General features: G+C 37.8%; 1 protein-coding gene across 3 annotated transcripts in view; it reads right to left on the bottom strand.

Moving 5' to 3' along the window:
* LOC120299681 overlaps positions 1-17,784 on the bottom strand; it is a 289,240-nt gene that overhangs the window by 227,855 nt on the left and 43,601 nt on the right. For all 3 annotated transcript variants that reach the window (XM_039324734.1, XM_039324736.1, XM_039324735.1), the window contains exon 3: positions 9,157-9,204. In XM_039324734.1, coding sequence (XP_039180668.1) covers positions 9,157-9,204 — 48 coding nt within the window. The remainder of the gene's footprint in view (positions 1-9,156; positions 9,205-17,784) is intronic.

Below are 17,784 nucleotides of genomic sequence, written 5' to 3' on the forward strand. Positions count from 1 at the left end.
AAGTAATTATCAGTGGAATGCTAAGGAGCCCTAATCATATCTTCCTGTTAGAATAAGATACAACTGTGGTATAAGTTAATGAGAATTGGAATGTAAGAATCAGTGGTGGGATTCAAATGTGTGAACAACCAGTTCTCTGCGTGGATGCTGCTTCCGGAAGTCCATTCTGGGCCTGGGCAACAAAAAATTAGCTACCGGTTCTGCCGAAGTGGTGCAAACCGGCTGAATCCCACCACGGATAAGAATGCAAAATGGGACCCTGCAATAGCTAGATTGCAGTCTGTAAAACAAGATACAGTAGAGCAGGAAGTTAACCATTATCCGTGGCTACAGAAGGGTGAAGCTCTTCTCAACTTCTATGGATTGAAGGAGCTCTCTTTATACAACAAAGGCAAGGAGGCAGAGGTTTCGTTCTTTTTCTAAAGTCAGCTCATTTGCAAACCTGAATCATATTTCACAGAACTCCAGAATAATTTCTTGATTAAGACACAGGGTTTGCATTTATCACTACTTAAACCGCCCCAGGCATTCCAACACCCACCACATTCATCTTAGGTGATGAAACTATAGCCTTCCAATAACAATAAATAGGGCTTGTGGCTTCTGACATGCCTCAACATGCTCTTGAGAGGACCCCAGTTTGGAAGACTTATGATGACGGGATGGGCTTCAATTAATTTTCACAGGCTTCAAAAAGTAGTCCAGGGGGTTTAATAGCTGGGAGGCTTCTGTTTAAGAATCCACAAGAAACATTTGAAGGGAGGATTAAAGATTTTTGTGAAATCAAAAGTAGCGATAAACTAATTAGGAGGGTAGTTGTGCAATGAGTTATATCCTTCTTCATTCTGCTCATTTTGGTAGAAAATGAGGCTCTGATGGGGATGATTTCATCATCTTTTCTTCCCCTGTGTTTTGTTTTCTTTTCCTAGCTACTCCCTTAACTACTCGCTTAACTATGCAATATTACTGGGCAGCTATGTACAGGCCCAGGTGTTCAGGGGGAAAAGAGCATTTAAAATACTCTTCCCCCTTTTTTATTTTTTGTTAATGTTCACACTTTCTGTATACAGCATTTAAATTTCACTGTCAGCTTTACCTGAATTATTTTCAAGTAGCATCTAGAAAGGGAGTCATCTCAGCTTGGTTTCTTTTTCATTAATGTATTGGCTGACTCTCAGCTTGTGGTGCATTATAAATTGGCAGTCAGGGGTTAATTTTTAAGGAGGTTAATGTGCAACAATTTTAGCTAAGATAATGAAGGATCAATTCTGCCTTAGGAACATTCAGTCAGACATTATGATATTTCTAGCTCTTGTGAAATCTTGCCAGCGCGAGAGCTTTCTATAAACATTATCAGGCAACCAGTATAACCATATTCTGTCCCTTCTCTGTCTGTATCATAATGAAGCGAATAAGCCTTTCCTCAAAATTGTCTCTCTTTTAAGTGGATTTAATGATTTCATATTTTGTAATTTGCTTGAGCACTGGAGGTTTATTAAAACAGAGCACTGAACTGACCTCCCTACCCATGTCACAGGGCTGTTGTGAAGCTTCATAATGAGATGTTTGCAAAGTGGATTTTTATAAGTGAAAAATGCTAAGTATTTTTATTACTGCATGATAGAGATCACAAAGCACAAGTGAATTAGGTATTAATCCTTTTAAGGGAAAAAATACCAGGGGCAAAATTACATTGCAGTTATTTTTCTAACATCCAGCACTTCATTAAGTACCACACAAGATTATGTAATTCTGCAAAAGAGAATATCTATGCAAAGTTTATCATCACAGCAGGACAAAAAAATGTTCCCACAGTTTTGTTTTTATGCTTTTATGCAATTTTTAAAGACACACAGAGTTCCTGCAGATCACTGGAATTAAACATAAGATGCAAAAAAAGACAGGGCTTCATGAATTAGCTTATATAGCAATGATACCGTGGTTCATTCCAAAACTTTTGCACATAGTTGGCTTTATAAGAAGTCAAAGATCCATAGTCTGAATGTATGAGACTCAATTAGGATTTCCAGCACCAATGCCAGGATTTTATGTTTAAATCAGTCCTTTATTTATTCATCCCTTTTCCCAATTTGCAACTGTAAACAGCTTGGTTGCTTTGTCCTACTGTACTCTACAACTGCTTTACACAGCAAAATATATTGAGTTCAAGATTTAGAGCCATTTCCCATGGTACATTGGGTCATAATAGCATTCCATTTTTAATCATTCTCATGTCTAAAAATGCATAGTGAGTGTTTCTACAAATATCTTCTCCCTAACAGGAGGCAAAACTGAATGGGAAAAGATTATTGAGTGCAATGGAAGGTATAGATTTAGCAGATCACTGTGATTTCCAGATAGGTTCTCTTTATAATTATAATTAGTTTTATTTTGGATTCCCAATCCACTTGCAGAACCAAGCCCAGCTTGCAGAAAATAATTCCAACTGTAAAATAGCTGAATCAGCGTCGAATCTATTTACAGTGAAATCTCATAAAGATGTTGCCTAAGTAAAGAATTGTTCAGGTGTTTAAACTTGTTTTACCAACTGTATAGATTAAGTGTACTTCTACATGCTCTACATCTGGTTGAAATGATTTGCACCTTCTCTCAGAAGCAGAGATTATGCAACCTGACCTTTCCAGCAAAGCCAGTATTTTGTAATCCCATTTGCATAGTTCCTATTGACTACTTCCTGTTCTTTATTTTGACGACATTCTCCTTCCACAGATTTGGAAGTGAAATCTGATATAGGCATAGGAGTTCATATCTTGTTTTAGAGTATCTAATCTGACTGTTTCATTTTCAAGAAGAGATTATCGGAATAGGAATGCATGATTTTAAAATCCTTTAAACCAGTGGTTCTCAACCTGTGGGTCGGGACCCCATTTGGGGTCGAATGACCATTTCACGGGGGTCACCAAACCATGCTGTCCGCCATTTTTTTCCCTTTTCCCTAGCTGTCCTACTCCCTCTTATTGGTGGCCACACACACTTGGGGGTCACCACAACATGGGGAACTGTATTATGGGGTCACGGCATTAGAAAGGTTGAGAATCACTGCTTTAAACTTTAGTGCATAGTCTCACTTATTCTGAATTTAAATAAACAATGAAGATTATAATTTACCTAGACTCCTAAAGCGAGTATATAAGGCTCTTTTTTTCTTTGTTAGAAAGAATAGCACTTAGAATTATATACCGCTCCCTAGTGCTTTACAACATTCTGTAAGCCAGTGGTTCTCAACCTGTGGGTCGGGACCCCATTTGGGGTCAAACGACCATTTCACGGGGGTCGCCAAACAATGCAATCCGCCATTTTTTCCCCTTTTCCTTAGCTGTGCTATTCCCTTTTATTCTATTGGCTTTTGAAAGCCAATAGGAATTGTCCAGGCTGTCTCTGCCCTGCTGAGCCCACCAAAAGTCCCATTCTGCAAACGGTGCTGCACCAGTTGAGTAGTCCTCTACTTACGACCGGTTGAGTAGTCCTCGACTTACGACCGGTTGGGGGTCGCGGCATTAAAAAGGTTGAGAACCACTGCTCTAAGCAGTTTACAGAGTCAGCATATTGCCTCCAATAATCTGGGCCCTCGTTTTACCGACCTTGGAAGGAGGCTGAGTCAGTCTTGAGCCAGTCAAAATCGAACTCCTGGCAGTGGGCAGAGTTAGCCTGCAATATTGCATTCTAATCACTGCGCCACCACCGCGTACATCTCCCAAGGTATTAGAGATTGAAGCATAAAGTCTACGTTTTCATATCTATATCTGTAGCCCCATACTGATTTGATGTAGCTTTTCAGATGAAGCATCTTTCACTATTGGCTGGGGATGAGTGAATTTAAGTATGGAAACATCTGGAGGGCTACATAGTCCCTATTTCTGTAAGGGCCAAATTAAATGCATTACTTTTTAAAGATGTCTAATATAAAATTTATATGTTGTTTGAATCACTTCCTTTACTAAATTGCAAGCCAGTGAGAAACTGCTACTTCTTAATATTTTGATATTTGAAACATATATTAGATAAGTAATAAGCAGCCTTGATTTTTTTAAAAAAAATTAAATAAATAAAAGTTTAATGGAGCAGCTTGAAGGAATTTATTTTAGTGCCTAGTTGATTTTAATATTTGCATTTGTTTGGCTTTTATTTGTTATTAACTTGCTAACAGGATTTTTATTGTGCCTTATTTAAGTTTGATTAAAATTCTAAACTGCCTTGAGAGGACCCCTTTATCCTATAGATTGCCTGTTAGCTTTATAAATATTTTATTTTATATTTGCACAATCAATTTATTGCAATCATTTGGCAAGCTAAATACTTCCACACAGGTGTTTTCTTTCTCATTTTCTTTCCTTCCTTTTCCCATGCTTTGTCTGTAGAAGAAATGATGCATTATCTATCTAATCATATAAATAACATCCCAATGAATAATTATGATGGCACCTAAGATAGCTATGTCAGGTGCGGTAAACATTCTACAACAGAAGAAACCCTTGAGCAATTATTTTGCAACACTCTTACCTGCATTTGTCACAATGATTTTTTTCACACGATGCACCCAGGAAAAGAACAGTGGATGCCTGAAGTGCTGTTTAAATTAGTAGAATGTATGATGAAGAACAAACACCTATCAAAAATTCTAGAAGTTCACAAATACGTAGGGATCTTATATAATATGCTGTATTATATAATAATATCATCCTGAAACTTCTTGATCTTCAATATAAATTTGACTTCAGTATAAATCTATCCACCAAAACATTGGTAGGGAGTTAATAAGATCTTAATACTGATGTGGAGGCACAATGGCTTGGCGGTTAAAGACGCTGAGCTTATTAATTGGAAAGTTGACAGCCTGGGGTTCGAACCCAAGTACCACATGATAGGGTGAGCTTCCGTTTCTTGCCCCAGCTCCCACCCTTTCAGGAATTTGAAAGCATGCTAATGTGAGTAGATAAATAGGTAACACGGATGGAAGCAACGGATGGAGATTAATCAAGGAGAGAAGCAACCTAGAACTAAGGAGAAACTTCCTGACAGTTAGAACAATTAACCAGTGGAACAACCTGCCTCCAGAAGCAGTGAATGCTCCAACACTGGAAGTTTTTAAGAAGAGACTGGACAGCCATTTGTCCGAAATTGTATAGGGTTTTCTGCCTGAGCAGGGGGTTGGACTAGATGACCTCCAAGGTCCCTTCCCACTTTCTACTACTACTACTACTACTACTACTACTACTACTACTTTGATGGGAAGGTAACAGTGTTCCATGCACCTTGGTGTATCGTAATGCTGGCCACATGACCCCGGAAAATGTCTTCAGACAATGCTGGATCCCTCAGCTAAGAAATGGAGACAAGCACTAACTCTCTAGATCAGACATGCCTGGAAAGTGGAAATTTTTACTTTTACCTTTTTAATGCTGATGTAGGACAATTTTAAAAAACAGTATTTCAAAGTTCTGGTCTTTGTTACTTCCAACTAAGTGTCCAGATAGCTTAACTGACTAATTGTATAGAGCTGATGCTACTGCATCATTTTTTTTTTATTTCCCCTTAATATTAATTTAAACTCACTTTTTCTCTTTAACATTATCAAATTCATCAATAGATGTATGTTTCAAAATAAAAGAAAAAAATAAGTCATTTTGGGATATTTTCCCAGCAACACTTTTAATCCTTAAAAAAAAAAAACAAATCTGCAGATTAGTATAAAAATGGGACAGAATGGAGATAGGAGTGAATAGGTACTGTATAATGGCTTAAGAAGATGGGTGAATGTTCTCTTTTGGACTAAGAACTGTATAAACATTCTGTAAAAATGTTAAGCAGTGTGCAATATACCATAACCTTATTTTAAAACTAGTATCACATATAGATGTCTGATATCTCTGTATACACATGAAGCAAAAGATATAAAAAAAAAAGTAGGATATTCTAAACTAAAAAGGGGAATTTAGTGGATTGAAATTCACATTGTCTTAAATTTTTAAAAAATGATGTCTTCTTAATATAATTACAATAAGACATTTTAATGAAATAAAAACAGTACAAATATTAAAAATGGAACAAAGAGAATAAGAAAGAATAGCGAATAAAAATAGATAAGGAAGAAAACAAAAGAAAAAAGATAATAATTATGGTTCTAACTGCTGCAAAGTAAATCAGAAGTGCAGACATTTTTGTTTTTCCTTCTTCTCTTTTCTTGACTTTTTCTTTCATGTTATCATAATTTTTTATTTTGTCTAATTCTTTATGTTTTTTTTAGCTTTTAAATCTTACTAAAATTTTCCTCAAGGAGGGAAAAATTATTTGATCCCCTGCTGATTTTGTACATTTGTCCACTGACAAAGAAATGATCAGTCTATAATTTTAATGGTAGGTTTATTTTAACAATGAGAGACAGAATAGCAACAAAGAAAATAAAGAAAAATGCATTTCAAAAAAAGTTATAAATTGATTTGCATTTTAATGAGTGAAATAAGTATTTAATCCTCTATTAATCAGCCAGATTTCTGGCTCCCAGGTGTCTTTTATACAGATAATGAGCTGAAATTAGGAGCACTCTCTTAAAAGGAGTGCTCCTAATCTCAGCTTGTTACCTGTATAAAAGACACCTGTCCACAGAAGCAATCAATCAATCAATCAGATTCCAAACTCTGCACCGTGGCCAAGACCAAAGAGCTGTCCAAGGATGTCAGGGACAAGATTGTAGACCTATACAAGGCTGGAATGGGCTACAAGACTATCATCAAGCAGCTTGGTGAGAAGGTAACAACAGTTGGTGCAATTATTTGCAAATGGGAGAAACACAAAATAACTGTCAGCCTCCCTTGTTCTGGGGCTCCATGCAAGATCTCACCTCGTGGAATTTCAATGATCATGAGAATGGTGAAGAATCAGCCCAGAACTACACGGGAGGATCTTGTCAATGATCAAAAGGCAGCTGAGACCATAGTCACCAAGAAAACAATTGGCAACACACAATGGACTGAGAATCCTGCAGCGCCTGCAAGGTCCCCCTGCTCATGAAAGCACATGTACATGTCCATCTGAAGTTTGCCAATGAACATCTGAATGATTCAGAGGAGAACTGGGTGAAAGTGTTATGGTCAGATGAGACCAAAATCGAGCTCTTTGGCATCAACTCAACTCACATATTTGGAAGAGAAGGAATGCTGCCTATGACCCCAAGAACACCACCCCCCACCATCAAACATAAAGGTAAAAACATTATGCTTTGGGTGTGTTTTTCTGCTAAGGGGACAGGACAACTTCGCCGCATCAAAGGGACGATGGACGGGGCCATGTACCATCAAATCTTGGGTGAGAAGCTCCTTCCCTCAGCCAGGGCATTAAAAATGCATCGTGGAGGGGTATTCCAGTATGGCAATGACCCAAAACATATGGCCAGGGCAACAAAGGAGTGGCTCAAGAAGGAGCACATTAAGGTCCTGGAGTGGCCTAGCCAGTCTCCAGACCTTAATCCCATAGAAAATCTGTGGAGGGAGCTGCCAAACGTCAGCCTCAAACGTTATTGACTTGGAGAGGATCTGCAAAGAGGAATGGGACAAAATCCCTCCTGAGATGTGTGCAAACCTGGCAGCCAACTACAAGAACCGTCTGACCTCTGTGATTGCCAACCAGGGTTTTGCCACAAGGTACTAAGTCATGTTTTACGAAGGGGTCAAATACTTATTTCACTCATTAAAATGCAAATCAATGTATTTATTATTTATCTTGAATTACAACCCCCCCCCCAAAAAAATTATGTTTAACAATGTTCAGGCAATTGATAAAGAGTACACGAATTCAAAGGTATAATGCAAGTCTCATAGCAGTAATCTGAACAACTGTCTTGGAACTTTAGATTGACCAATGAGAAAAGAACATTTGATTTGCATACAATAATTCTCTGGAGAAAGTTTCTTTCATTTAACTACGAAGGAAACATCATCACTATAACTTAATTAAAAGAGGAACTACAGGAACAAAGAGATGCTGACTCCTTGGTGTTCCTCTGGCCTTCCTGTTCTTTTCAGATCAAAACACATTAAGATTTCCAGGTAAAGACAACAATAAAATATATGACAAAACTACATATGAACAAAGAAACAGCACACCTAAACATTTCTGTAACAAATCATTTCAGATCTCTATCATTAGGCCACATTTGTGCCTTTCATTGCTCTTAATATTGTTGCCTACAATCATTTGTAGAAAATATGGTATCTATTAGTCTCCCCAAAGGCACCATCTGATTCTCTAAAATAAAATAAAAACATGTACTTTGAATCCCCAAAATTTTATGAGATTTGTCACATTTATTTTAACATCCAGGTCATTATATAAGATTAGGGGTCTTCAAAACTTGGCCCTTTTATGACTTGTGGACTTCAACTCCCAGAATTCCTCAGCCAAGCACACTGGCTGAGGAATTCTGGGAGTTGAAGTCCACAAGTCATAAAAGGGCCAAGTTTGAGGACCCCTGTATAAGATGACACAATACTATTGGGAAGTGGAAAATGCTTGTGAGTCATATCAATATCACATATTATATTGACAAACCTAGATGTGTATTATTAATAAATCTTCATTATAATTCTTCATTCATTACAATTCATTATAATTCTTCATTCACCGCACATTTTTAACACCTTACGATTTCTCCCCCCCATAACCCTCACTATTCATTCTTGCACATTCTTTCTATGGTCCTCATATGAGACTGAAAGTGAAAGATGAATGGGTTGCCTAATATAATAGGGTAGGGTTTTTTGGCTGAGGAGAGTTAAGCTAAATAGTTCTTGGTTCACAGCTCAGACATTTAGCCATAGTGCATGACCAATTTCACCATAGATTAAAATTTTTACCACCAGGTATGAGGACTGTTTAAAAATGTATACCAAAGCTGCTTTCTTCCTACTGAGAAGCGAAGTGACTTAAATGTTAATCATTTAATTGTATAATATTTAATGAGTATAGGATTAGTTTTTACTGAGTACATAAAAGACTTCTGTGGCCTTTTCTCTGTCCCTTGTTCTCCTTTCACTTATAAACAAAAGAATTATTTTAAAAAGAATGCTTTCCTTTTCTTTTTATGTAGACATTTCCGCGAAGAACCACTGTGAGTAAATAAACACAGGTACTATAACTTACCTCAGCTGTACATACTTTGCAAGTTGGAACATTTTCATTATGAAGACTCTGTAAAGTAGAAATGCAGGCATTTAGTAATAAAAAACGATTTCACAAATGGAAACAGTAGATGATAAAATGTATATATGAAAATACATTAGCATCATCTGCTTGGCAGTATTAAAGACTCACGGGGTGAGTTGAGTAACGAAAAATGAATGTTTTACAGTTTCAGAATGTGTTTCATATGTGATAATTGGTACCATTCTTGCATTTTAATTTTTTCATTTTATGCTAATGCTCTTAATTAGTCCTCAAGTCAATAAGGCACAAAAAGATAATGGACAATCGGCACAATGCAGGGCTTGGGATTCTGACTTCTTTCTGAGCTTTAGAAATAAGTACGCATTTGGTGTTCAGCATTCATTCTCCAAAAGAAAATAGATCTTGCGCCATTTGGTGTGACAAAGCATCCAAAAAGTGTTTGCTTTTGTGGCATATTATTGGGGATTTTAAGTATGGTGTATTTATTTATCATGGAACCCAACTTATTTAGACTTCTAAAATGAAGCACAGCTGCACAGCTGCAGTATTTAGTATTCACTGCACCTGATGGTTTCAAGAAATCCATTCATAACTAGAGGCTGCTTTCTTATTTACCAATGCAAAAATGTAATCCTGTGTTTCCCTTCCAAAATGAAGTTGTTTAAAAAGAGAAATTGAAGGGCATAAAAATAACAAAACTCTATAATTAAGGCCCATCTGATAGGCCCAGGGCCTTTCCCCCTTGATCCTAACCATGATACAAACATAATCCAGCAAACTCATTGTTCGTTATATCTTCATGAGATAGCTTTTAGCTAATCCAAAATTACTATCTGAAAAAGCTTAAAGGTGTTCCCAGCTGTTCCATGGCATAGTAGTGTTTTACCTGCAAGTAGGAAATAAGTGGTAGCAGTTTTGCCATGAATGACATCTGACAGAGTATACCGTCTTAATTATGTGGCCCCTTAGAAATTGACACCAGCTAAGCTGGTGTCCTCTGTCTTCCTTATCTAGGCACTGTGTTTAAAACATTTCTTTGAGGCAGGGAAAACCTTACTTTCTTCCAGTGATCAAACCTATAAGCCAACTGAATGATTCAGAGGAGAACTGGGTGAAAGTGTTGTGATCTCTCTCCCTCTTTCTAATTTTATGACACAGTTTTCTTCATGCCTATCACATAATTATCAGAATCACCTAATTCCTTTTGAACAAACGTTTAGCACTATTCAAGAAGACCACCCTTCCAAGATTAGCATTTAGCCTACATCCAAAAGGTCCCTAACTCTTTGAAAGCTCATACAAAAGAACAGTTTGGCAAAACTAGAACGAGGTTTATTTATATCACTTCAAAACTGGTTAACAGTATACAGGTTGTCCTTAGCGTACGACAAACTGGGAAAATCTACCAATCTCTATAGTTCACAGTCTAGTATACTGGATATAACACTATGTATTAGCACAGTGCTTGTGGCAAAATAGGGGACATCAGGAGGAGCAGTGAATCTTGTGCCATTACGGTCTTCAGATGGCTCAAAGATTAGTGGATAGCCTGAGGCAGCAGCATCAAATATGGCACAATAAGCCCAAATTAGCAAAAGGTAAAAATTAGGAACCGCAGACTCAAAAGCATGTTTAATGGAGGGGAACAAAAACTTCAGCCACACTTACAACATACATTGAAAGAAAGACATCCTCTTCAGACATTTATTTAGTTCCATTTACGAGGCATTGGAACAAAATTCACATTGACCCATTATGAAACTGATGCAACACTTCATTTGGAAGAATAAGCAGATTCTCATAGGAGATAGTCCTTCAACGGTCCATTTAGAAAAGGTTATTGGGACTGCACTTGAAACCAATGTAATAGCTAACAAAATAAGTTGATTATAGATTCAATATATCAAGCTATTTGAAGTTTCAGAGTGCTCTTCAAGAGTAGTCCCTGAACTGAGAGGTAACTAATGCATGGATCATATCCAGTTCTGACCAAGAATAAATGCATTGGCACAGTACATGAAGCAAGGAAAAGCATCTCCGACCACCACGCATGCCTATATATCCATTAACTAGCCAAGGTTAAGGAGTTCGGATTTATTAGGCCAAGAATGGGCATTATGCCCAAACTTGGTTCTCCTTTAATCTGCTCTGACTTGCTCCAAGTCTTGTAGAATTTATCAACATCTACTTATTAACTTCATAGCACATATAAAAATTACAGTCACTCTGTTCAATACTAAGCACATAAGACTACTAAGTCGGGATAAACCCTATATCCCAGTGACGTCAACTAAGAGAATGCTACTCTTCTTTTGCTCAGTTTTGGATATATGAGTTTATTTTGCTTCGTGGACAATTTGCACTCTCATAGTCACACTTTAAATCATGTTACCAAAAATATCTATTCTGACATCCAATATCAGGGCTGACTCTAGAGAGACACAATTAGGGTAAATCTTAAAGGATGTTCCCTGCTCACTTTTCAATAAAAGGAAGTGAGGGTTTTAATTTTGTCTTTCCAACACCTGCATTGCAGTGAGATAAGGGCTAGAGGGAAGAAAATGTGTGTTGTGTGCATGCAGATGTGTGTATGAATGTGTGTATGTGGCCTGATTCACCATCTTGCACTGCACATCATCTTCATGGCAAAAACACATCTGTGCTTTAGATAACTGTTTTCAGTACATTTATTAATGTGATTGGCTTGCCTTATTAACTGCCTTCGAGTTTGGCATGAGTATTCAAGATGGCTCCTGCTTTAAATGGCCAGAAAATAATAGGAAATAAAAATAGAAGAACACATGAAACACAAAAAAGATCATCGCTGACTTTTAATGACTTGGTGAAAGGGACGTGGCAGACATTCCTTTGGGGATACATTCCCTAGAAGTGATATCGAAGAACTATTTCGGCATGATCAATACTTGAGCCTCAGATTGTGGAGGCACTTTTAAAAGGTTCTCACTTGTAGGTCCTAAGGGCTGAAGAGATTCACAAATGGAGAAGTGACCACTCGGGCAATCAGGACCTAAGCAATGTATAACTTAAAGGGCAGAGTCTTAAGCTCAGGGTTGAATGTTGAATTGTGCCAATAAGAGCAATTGGCAATCCAGGTATTAAGTCATCCAGGTAACCTTGTATCGGTTAGTAGCCTAACACATTTTGCAGCAGCTAGAGCTCAGGTGTAAAATTATAAGCCCACCAGGATCAACATAGCTTGCTGTGTGAGACAGAATACCACAGGACACCTTCTTCTGTTGGATTGACTCAGATACTTTATTTTGTCTCTTGTGATACAAAACCCAACATCAGTTTTCACATCCTTCATAAGAAGAGTGCAGGAACTGATTTAAATGAGCAGCAATCTCTTCTTCTTTCGCAATACCTCAGATCAACTGATCAAAATGGCTGCCTCTTTCTCTTTTCTAGTCACTCTTTCCAAGTATACCAGACAGGAAAAACAACTAGATGAGTAAATCTACTTTATTGTAAGGCTACATTAACAGAATCTTGGAAGATACCAATTTTCCACTGCTACTTTTAGCCAACTTACCAATTACGGCAAGTCCTTCCTAAGTTTTTTTCTGTGACCACTAAGCCCTTGGGGGCTCCCCTTCCTCTGGTCTGATTGTTTCCTAGGCAACATCTCTTTCCCTCATCCCCCAAGGTCATCCACACATTGCATTACATCTGCCTCCTGAGCATGAAAAGGGAAAAAATTCTGCCTCTAGTTTAGTATCAATCCCCCACATATTCCAGGAAGATTTAGCAGGGTTAAATGAGCAGGGTTTCAAGAAGGCATCACTTCTTGGCTTGTTTTATTCCTGTTAAATAGAATTGTTAATTGCTTTGGCTTTAGACAACTTTTTTTTGCACAGGACTGTCCTATTCAAATAACTTTTTAATCTTTTTTTATTAAGTTTTGACAGGCATGTTAAGCCCATTGAAGCTCTTCTTGGGAATTTTTCTTTGTTGCCAAATTGCATTAGTGCAATCTAGGGAAACACTGTGGGCCACACATGACCTGCATCTTCTTCCTCTTTGGCTTAGCGTATTGAATAGATACAAATGAGAGCCAGTTTGATGCAGTGGTTAAAAAATTCGGCTAGAAACTGGAAGAACATAAATTCTAACCCTGCATTAGGTACAAGGCCAGTTAGTTGACTTTGGGCTAGTCCATTTCTCTCAGCCCTGAGAAAAAGGCAAAAGCAAACCACACACACACACACACACACACACACACACACACACACAGAGAGAGAGAGAGAGAGAGAGAGAGAGAGAGAGAGAGAGAGAGAGAGAGAGATCTTTGAAGAAACCACAGATTTAGTTATATCACATTTATAGTATACCTGAAGAATTTGTAGTTACTCTTAGGCTGACATTTCAAGGAAAGAAACCAAAGCATGAAAAAAAAAACCCTACCAAATTCAATGATAAGTTGCAAGAAAGGAGTTGTGTGCATTTTTTTATGTAGCTATTCAAATGTGAAAACCCTCAGTTTAAAGGACTTATTTCCAAGAAATATGTATCCATATGCAGTGTTTCAGGCTTGTTTGCTTATTTGAGGTAGAATGGACATTAGAGAAGATAATACAGAAATGAATTCAAAAGACCTGAGTTTATGAAGAATGTCTCCTGTTTGTTCTTTCAAATAAATTTTGTCTGTTTTTTCCCCTTCCTGTTATTGTTGGGTTAATAGGCATATTATTAAAAGGATGAAAGCATTTGGTATTTTATGAACCAAATGTAAGAAACCAGTGTTGATATATAGGCATTGCTCTCTGTTCCTAAGGAACCACATTAAGCAGGAGTTCTCTCTAGCACCTCTCTCAACTTTTCATTTTTCTGGGGAAATATATAACATTACCATCTGTAGGTAGCCATTGTCAAGGGAAATATTTTTCTTCCACTTTCTGAAAGGACATAATTTATAATATGAAATTAAAAGCATCAAATTAGTAACCCAATCCCTGTATTCCAGTTTAATGAAATAGCGCCTTCATTGCATTATTGTTTTGTGCCACTGGACCATTCTCTTTTGTTTTACAAACAAAATGTAGCTTTTATTAATAAAGAATTGTGTAAGCCAGAGAGAGAGAGAGAGAGAGAGAGAGAGAGAGAGAGAGAGAGAGAGAGGGAGGGAGGGAGGGAGGGAGGGAGGGAGGGAGGGAGGGAGGGAGGGAGGGGGGGGGGAGATCCTTGGTGCACATTAAAGTATGTCTCCCAGAAGTCACAGTGCTTCATTTAAAATTATATTTTCTTCATTTGCTCTCTAGAAGTAGAACACCATGGATGTTTTTGTCTTTGTAAAAATTAGTTTTAAAGGTTGAATGGGGATGCCCTCAGACAGAGCTGTGCAAATCCTTGGAAGAAATACAATAGAGCACACGTGCGAAGCATCCCTTTTCATACAGATATGAGCCAATTTTTTTTACAGGCTCTAGCAGTAGATTCAGAAGCTGCTCCCAACTGCTTTCAAATTCCTAAAGAAATGAAGGGGCTGTTGTGCACACTTATGCAAAGATAGCCAACTTTCCAAACTCATCAAAGCTGGAAAAAAGATATGGCTGCTTCAGTGATTTGAAAAGAGGTGTTGGGCGTTCTTACAAAGGATTTGCACAGCTTTAATCAATATATTTCCCCATGCCTTGTGATGATCTGATCCACATTCATAGCATTAAGTTCTTGCTCACTGTTTCCAAGTAGAATATATGTACCGGGGCAACCAGAAAGAACATAAAATTAATTCTGAGATGTCTATTGGGCATACAGATCTAGATGTCAGACTTTGGACTATTTACAAATCATGTTTATTGACAAAATTGAAATACAAAGATGGAAGAAAAAAAAAGATAAAAGGGTGCCTAAAATGTCTGCAGATTATTTGATTAATCTACTTTTAAAAAGACCTCTAAAGTGCTGACAGGAAATGTGCCTGGCAAGCAAGGAACAGAGCTGGCTTCAAGAAGAAAACACATTCAGCTAATTCTGAAATATGAGTTCCTTGTATTATATTGGAGCCAAGAGGATAAGCAAATACAAAAGCATTCTGATTTACTATTCCAATATACAGGAACCGTTTTTCCTGCTGAGTTCCTGGCTAATGTGTCCATCGCTAACTATGGCAAGATATTCTCGGCATAGCCTAATCTGAGCTCGTGGCTTTATTTTTATAGCAAAGAAGGGGCATGCATGCTCCAGCAGCTGTAATGAACTGAGAAGTTCTCCATTTCACAGCATTTGAAATGCTCAAATCTACATTTTAACACTTCAAAAGTGACTACAATGGATATTTTTTTTAAAAAAAAGAAAATGACAACAATGAATTCTTCTTCCACTCTCCTGGGTCAGCCACCTTGCTCATGTGTGAACTGTATTTCATTAAAGACAGATTGAACAAAACCCAAAAAGCTCAACTACATTTTCACATAATGGAGATCATTTATTTTTAAAAACTCCTGAAAGCAGGTAGATTTTCCTTTTCTCTACACTGGATTATTCAGATTGTTAAAACAAAAAATAATGTCAAAATATTAGGCAAGAAAGTAATGTAGCACAGCAATCACATTTCTTGTGTAGGAAGTAAATAAGACAAAGATTAAATATATCCGCTGGGTCATATTTACTGTTCTTTGATACTAAAACCAAATTCTGAAAACTATATGAAGATTTGATCTGATGATCTGTGACACGGCAAATTTATTGAAACAAAGCATATTGGTGAATAATTGGCTAAAGGAACACTGGAAATCCTATTTAGATTCCTTAAATTGTACATCTGAACAAAAAAAAATCTAATTTAAATGTTTGAAAGAAATAATATATGTGATTTTTATAAATATGGAAGGGCATGCAATGGAGTATATGGACTTGACCCAAAGTCAGAAATTAAAGATTGTGTGTGAAATCCATTAATGGATTTCACATTGTTATTAAAAACATATAGAAGCCGTGAGAGAGGAAGAACTATTTGAACATTAAGATGAGAACAAGATGGCAAGGGGGGAGGGGTTAATTAATATATTTTGCAACAAGATCAAGACAAAAATTCCTTTTCAAAATCCACATTCATCCCAACAACAAAACCTATGACGACCTAAGAAGGCAAAAGGGCTTACTACTTGAGGCATAGTTCCCCCTCATTTCTATAAATACTTTTAAAGTTGCTGTGGTCAGCAGCCTAAATTTGGGTAATTCATTTTCCCTCTTCCCTATAGCAGCTCAGAAGAATGTTTGCTGACTGAAGGACCTCCAAGGGATCTCTCTGGCCATTCAGAGTCAAGGTGTCAGGTGTGCTTTGTTTCTCTGCACTAATGTTCTCTAGGTCAGGGCTTTTCAACCAGTGGTTGGCACCTGGCAGGTGGTACGCGACCATCTTAGAAAAGTGGTAGTGGGGGAGGGGAATGAGCTGAACCGGTGGTAGCACCGCACAAGTCTGAGCGAGAGATGGCTGGAGCTGCAGGGCTGTCAGAGCTCAGCGGAAGCGCCAGGATCAGCGCCAGGCTCCAGCTGGAGCTCGGCGCTGATCCTGGCGCTTCTGCTGAGCCCAGAAGAAGCACTGATCAGCTGGAATGTTGCAGCATCTCCAGGGTCTTGTGATTTACATTCAGATGCTTGGCAATTGATTCATATTTATGATGGTCAGAATGTCCCAGGGTCATGTGAAGTGACCAAAACCTGCTGCAACCACCCAGCAGACAGGGGGGGAATAAAAACCAAACACCCCCACCCTACCACCACTGCCAATCCTCAACAGAAATGCTCACAACAATGAAAACCTCAGACAGGAGGAAGAGCACTGCCAGGCGGGCAGACAGGTGTCTTGCTTGGCTGTGGCTTGGAGGGCACTTTTTCAGTGCCATTGTAACTTCGAACAGTCACTAAGCGAACTGTTGTAAGCTGAAGACTACCTGTACTTCATCACTTTTTTCCTTTTTTTTTTTTTTGGTCATCAAGTTTTTGACACTTTGCTAGGCGACTGGTGGTACTCGGATGTTGCCATATCCTAAAAGTGGTACAATTGGTAAAAAGCGAACTGCTCTAGATAATTTTCAAAACGAAGAGAAAAAAAGGTAATGATTTCCTGAAGGCTCTATTTAACTTATACTAGAAGCTCAATCAACTCTAGTGACAACAAACCACTGTTATTTACAAAGCTCCTTCCTAATTGTTTCTTGGTTATAGAAGAGAGTGACGGAAAGTTGGGACACTACATGGAATGGTGGCAATCAGTATTAGATATAGATGTTGGGATTTGGTCTGTACAAATCAGCCCACAAAATGTTTCGGTTGTGAGAGAAGTGTCTCTATGGAGCTTCTTAAAATTGTTAAAGGCTTGGAACAGCTGCTTTGAGATTTTGAGAGATATGACAAGGCTAGGAGCAAGGGCCTAGAGTAACTGTGTCAAGCTCTGAAGAGGCTGCCAAGGGCATTCACAGATGCAAATATACATGTTTAAATAATCTCATTAAAAATGAGTATGTAGCAAGGTGTGTTAAGCATAAGGTTACATATAAGGCAGTATTCCTGAATCATAAATGTTTCGTAAGCCATTTCAAATGTTGATGAAAACAGGGTATCTCTGAATAAAATAATTTCATA

This window comes from Crotalus tigris, unplaced genomic scaffold, assembly GCF_016545835.1.
Source record: "Crotalus tigris isolate CLP2741 ecotype Arizona unplaced genomic scaffold, ASM1654583v1 scf7180000024307.1902530, whole genome shotgun sequence".
In the NCBI taxonomy this organism is placed as follows: Eukaryota; Metazoa; Chordata; class Lepidosauria; order Squamata; family Viperidae; genus Crotalus; species Crotalus tigris.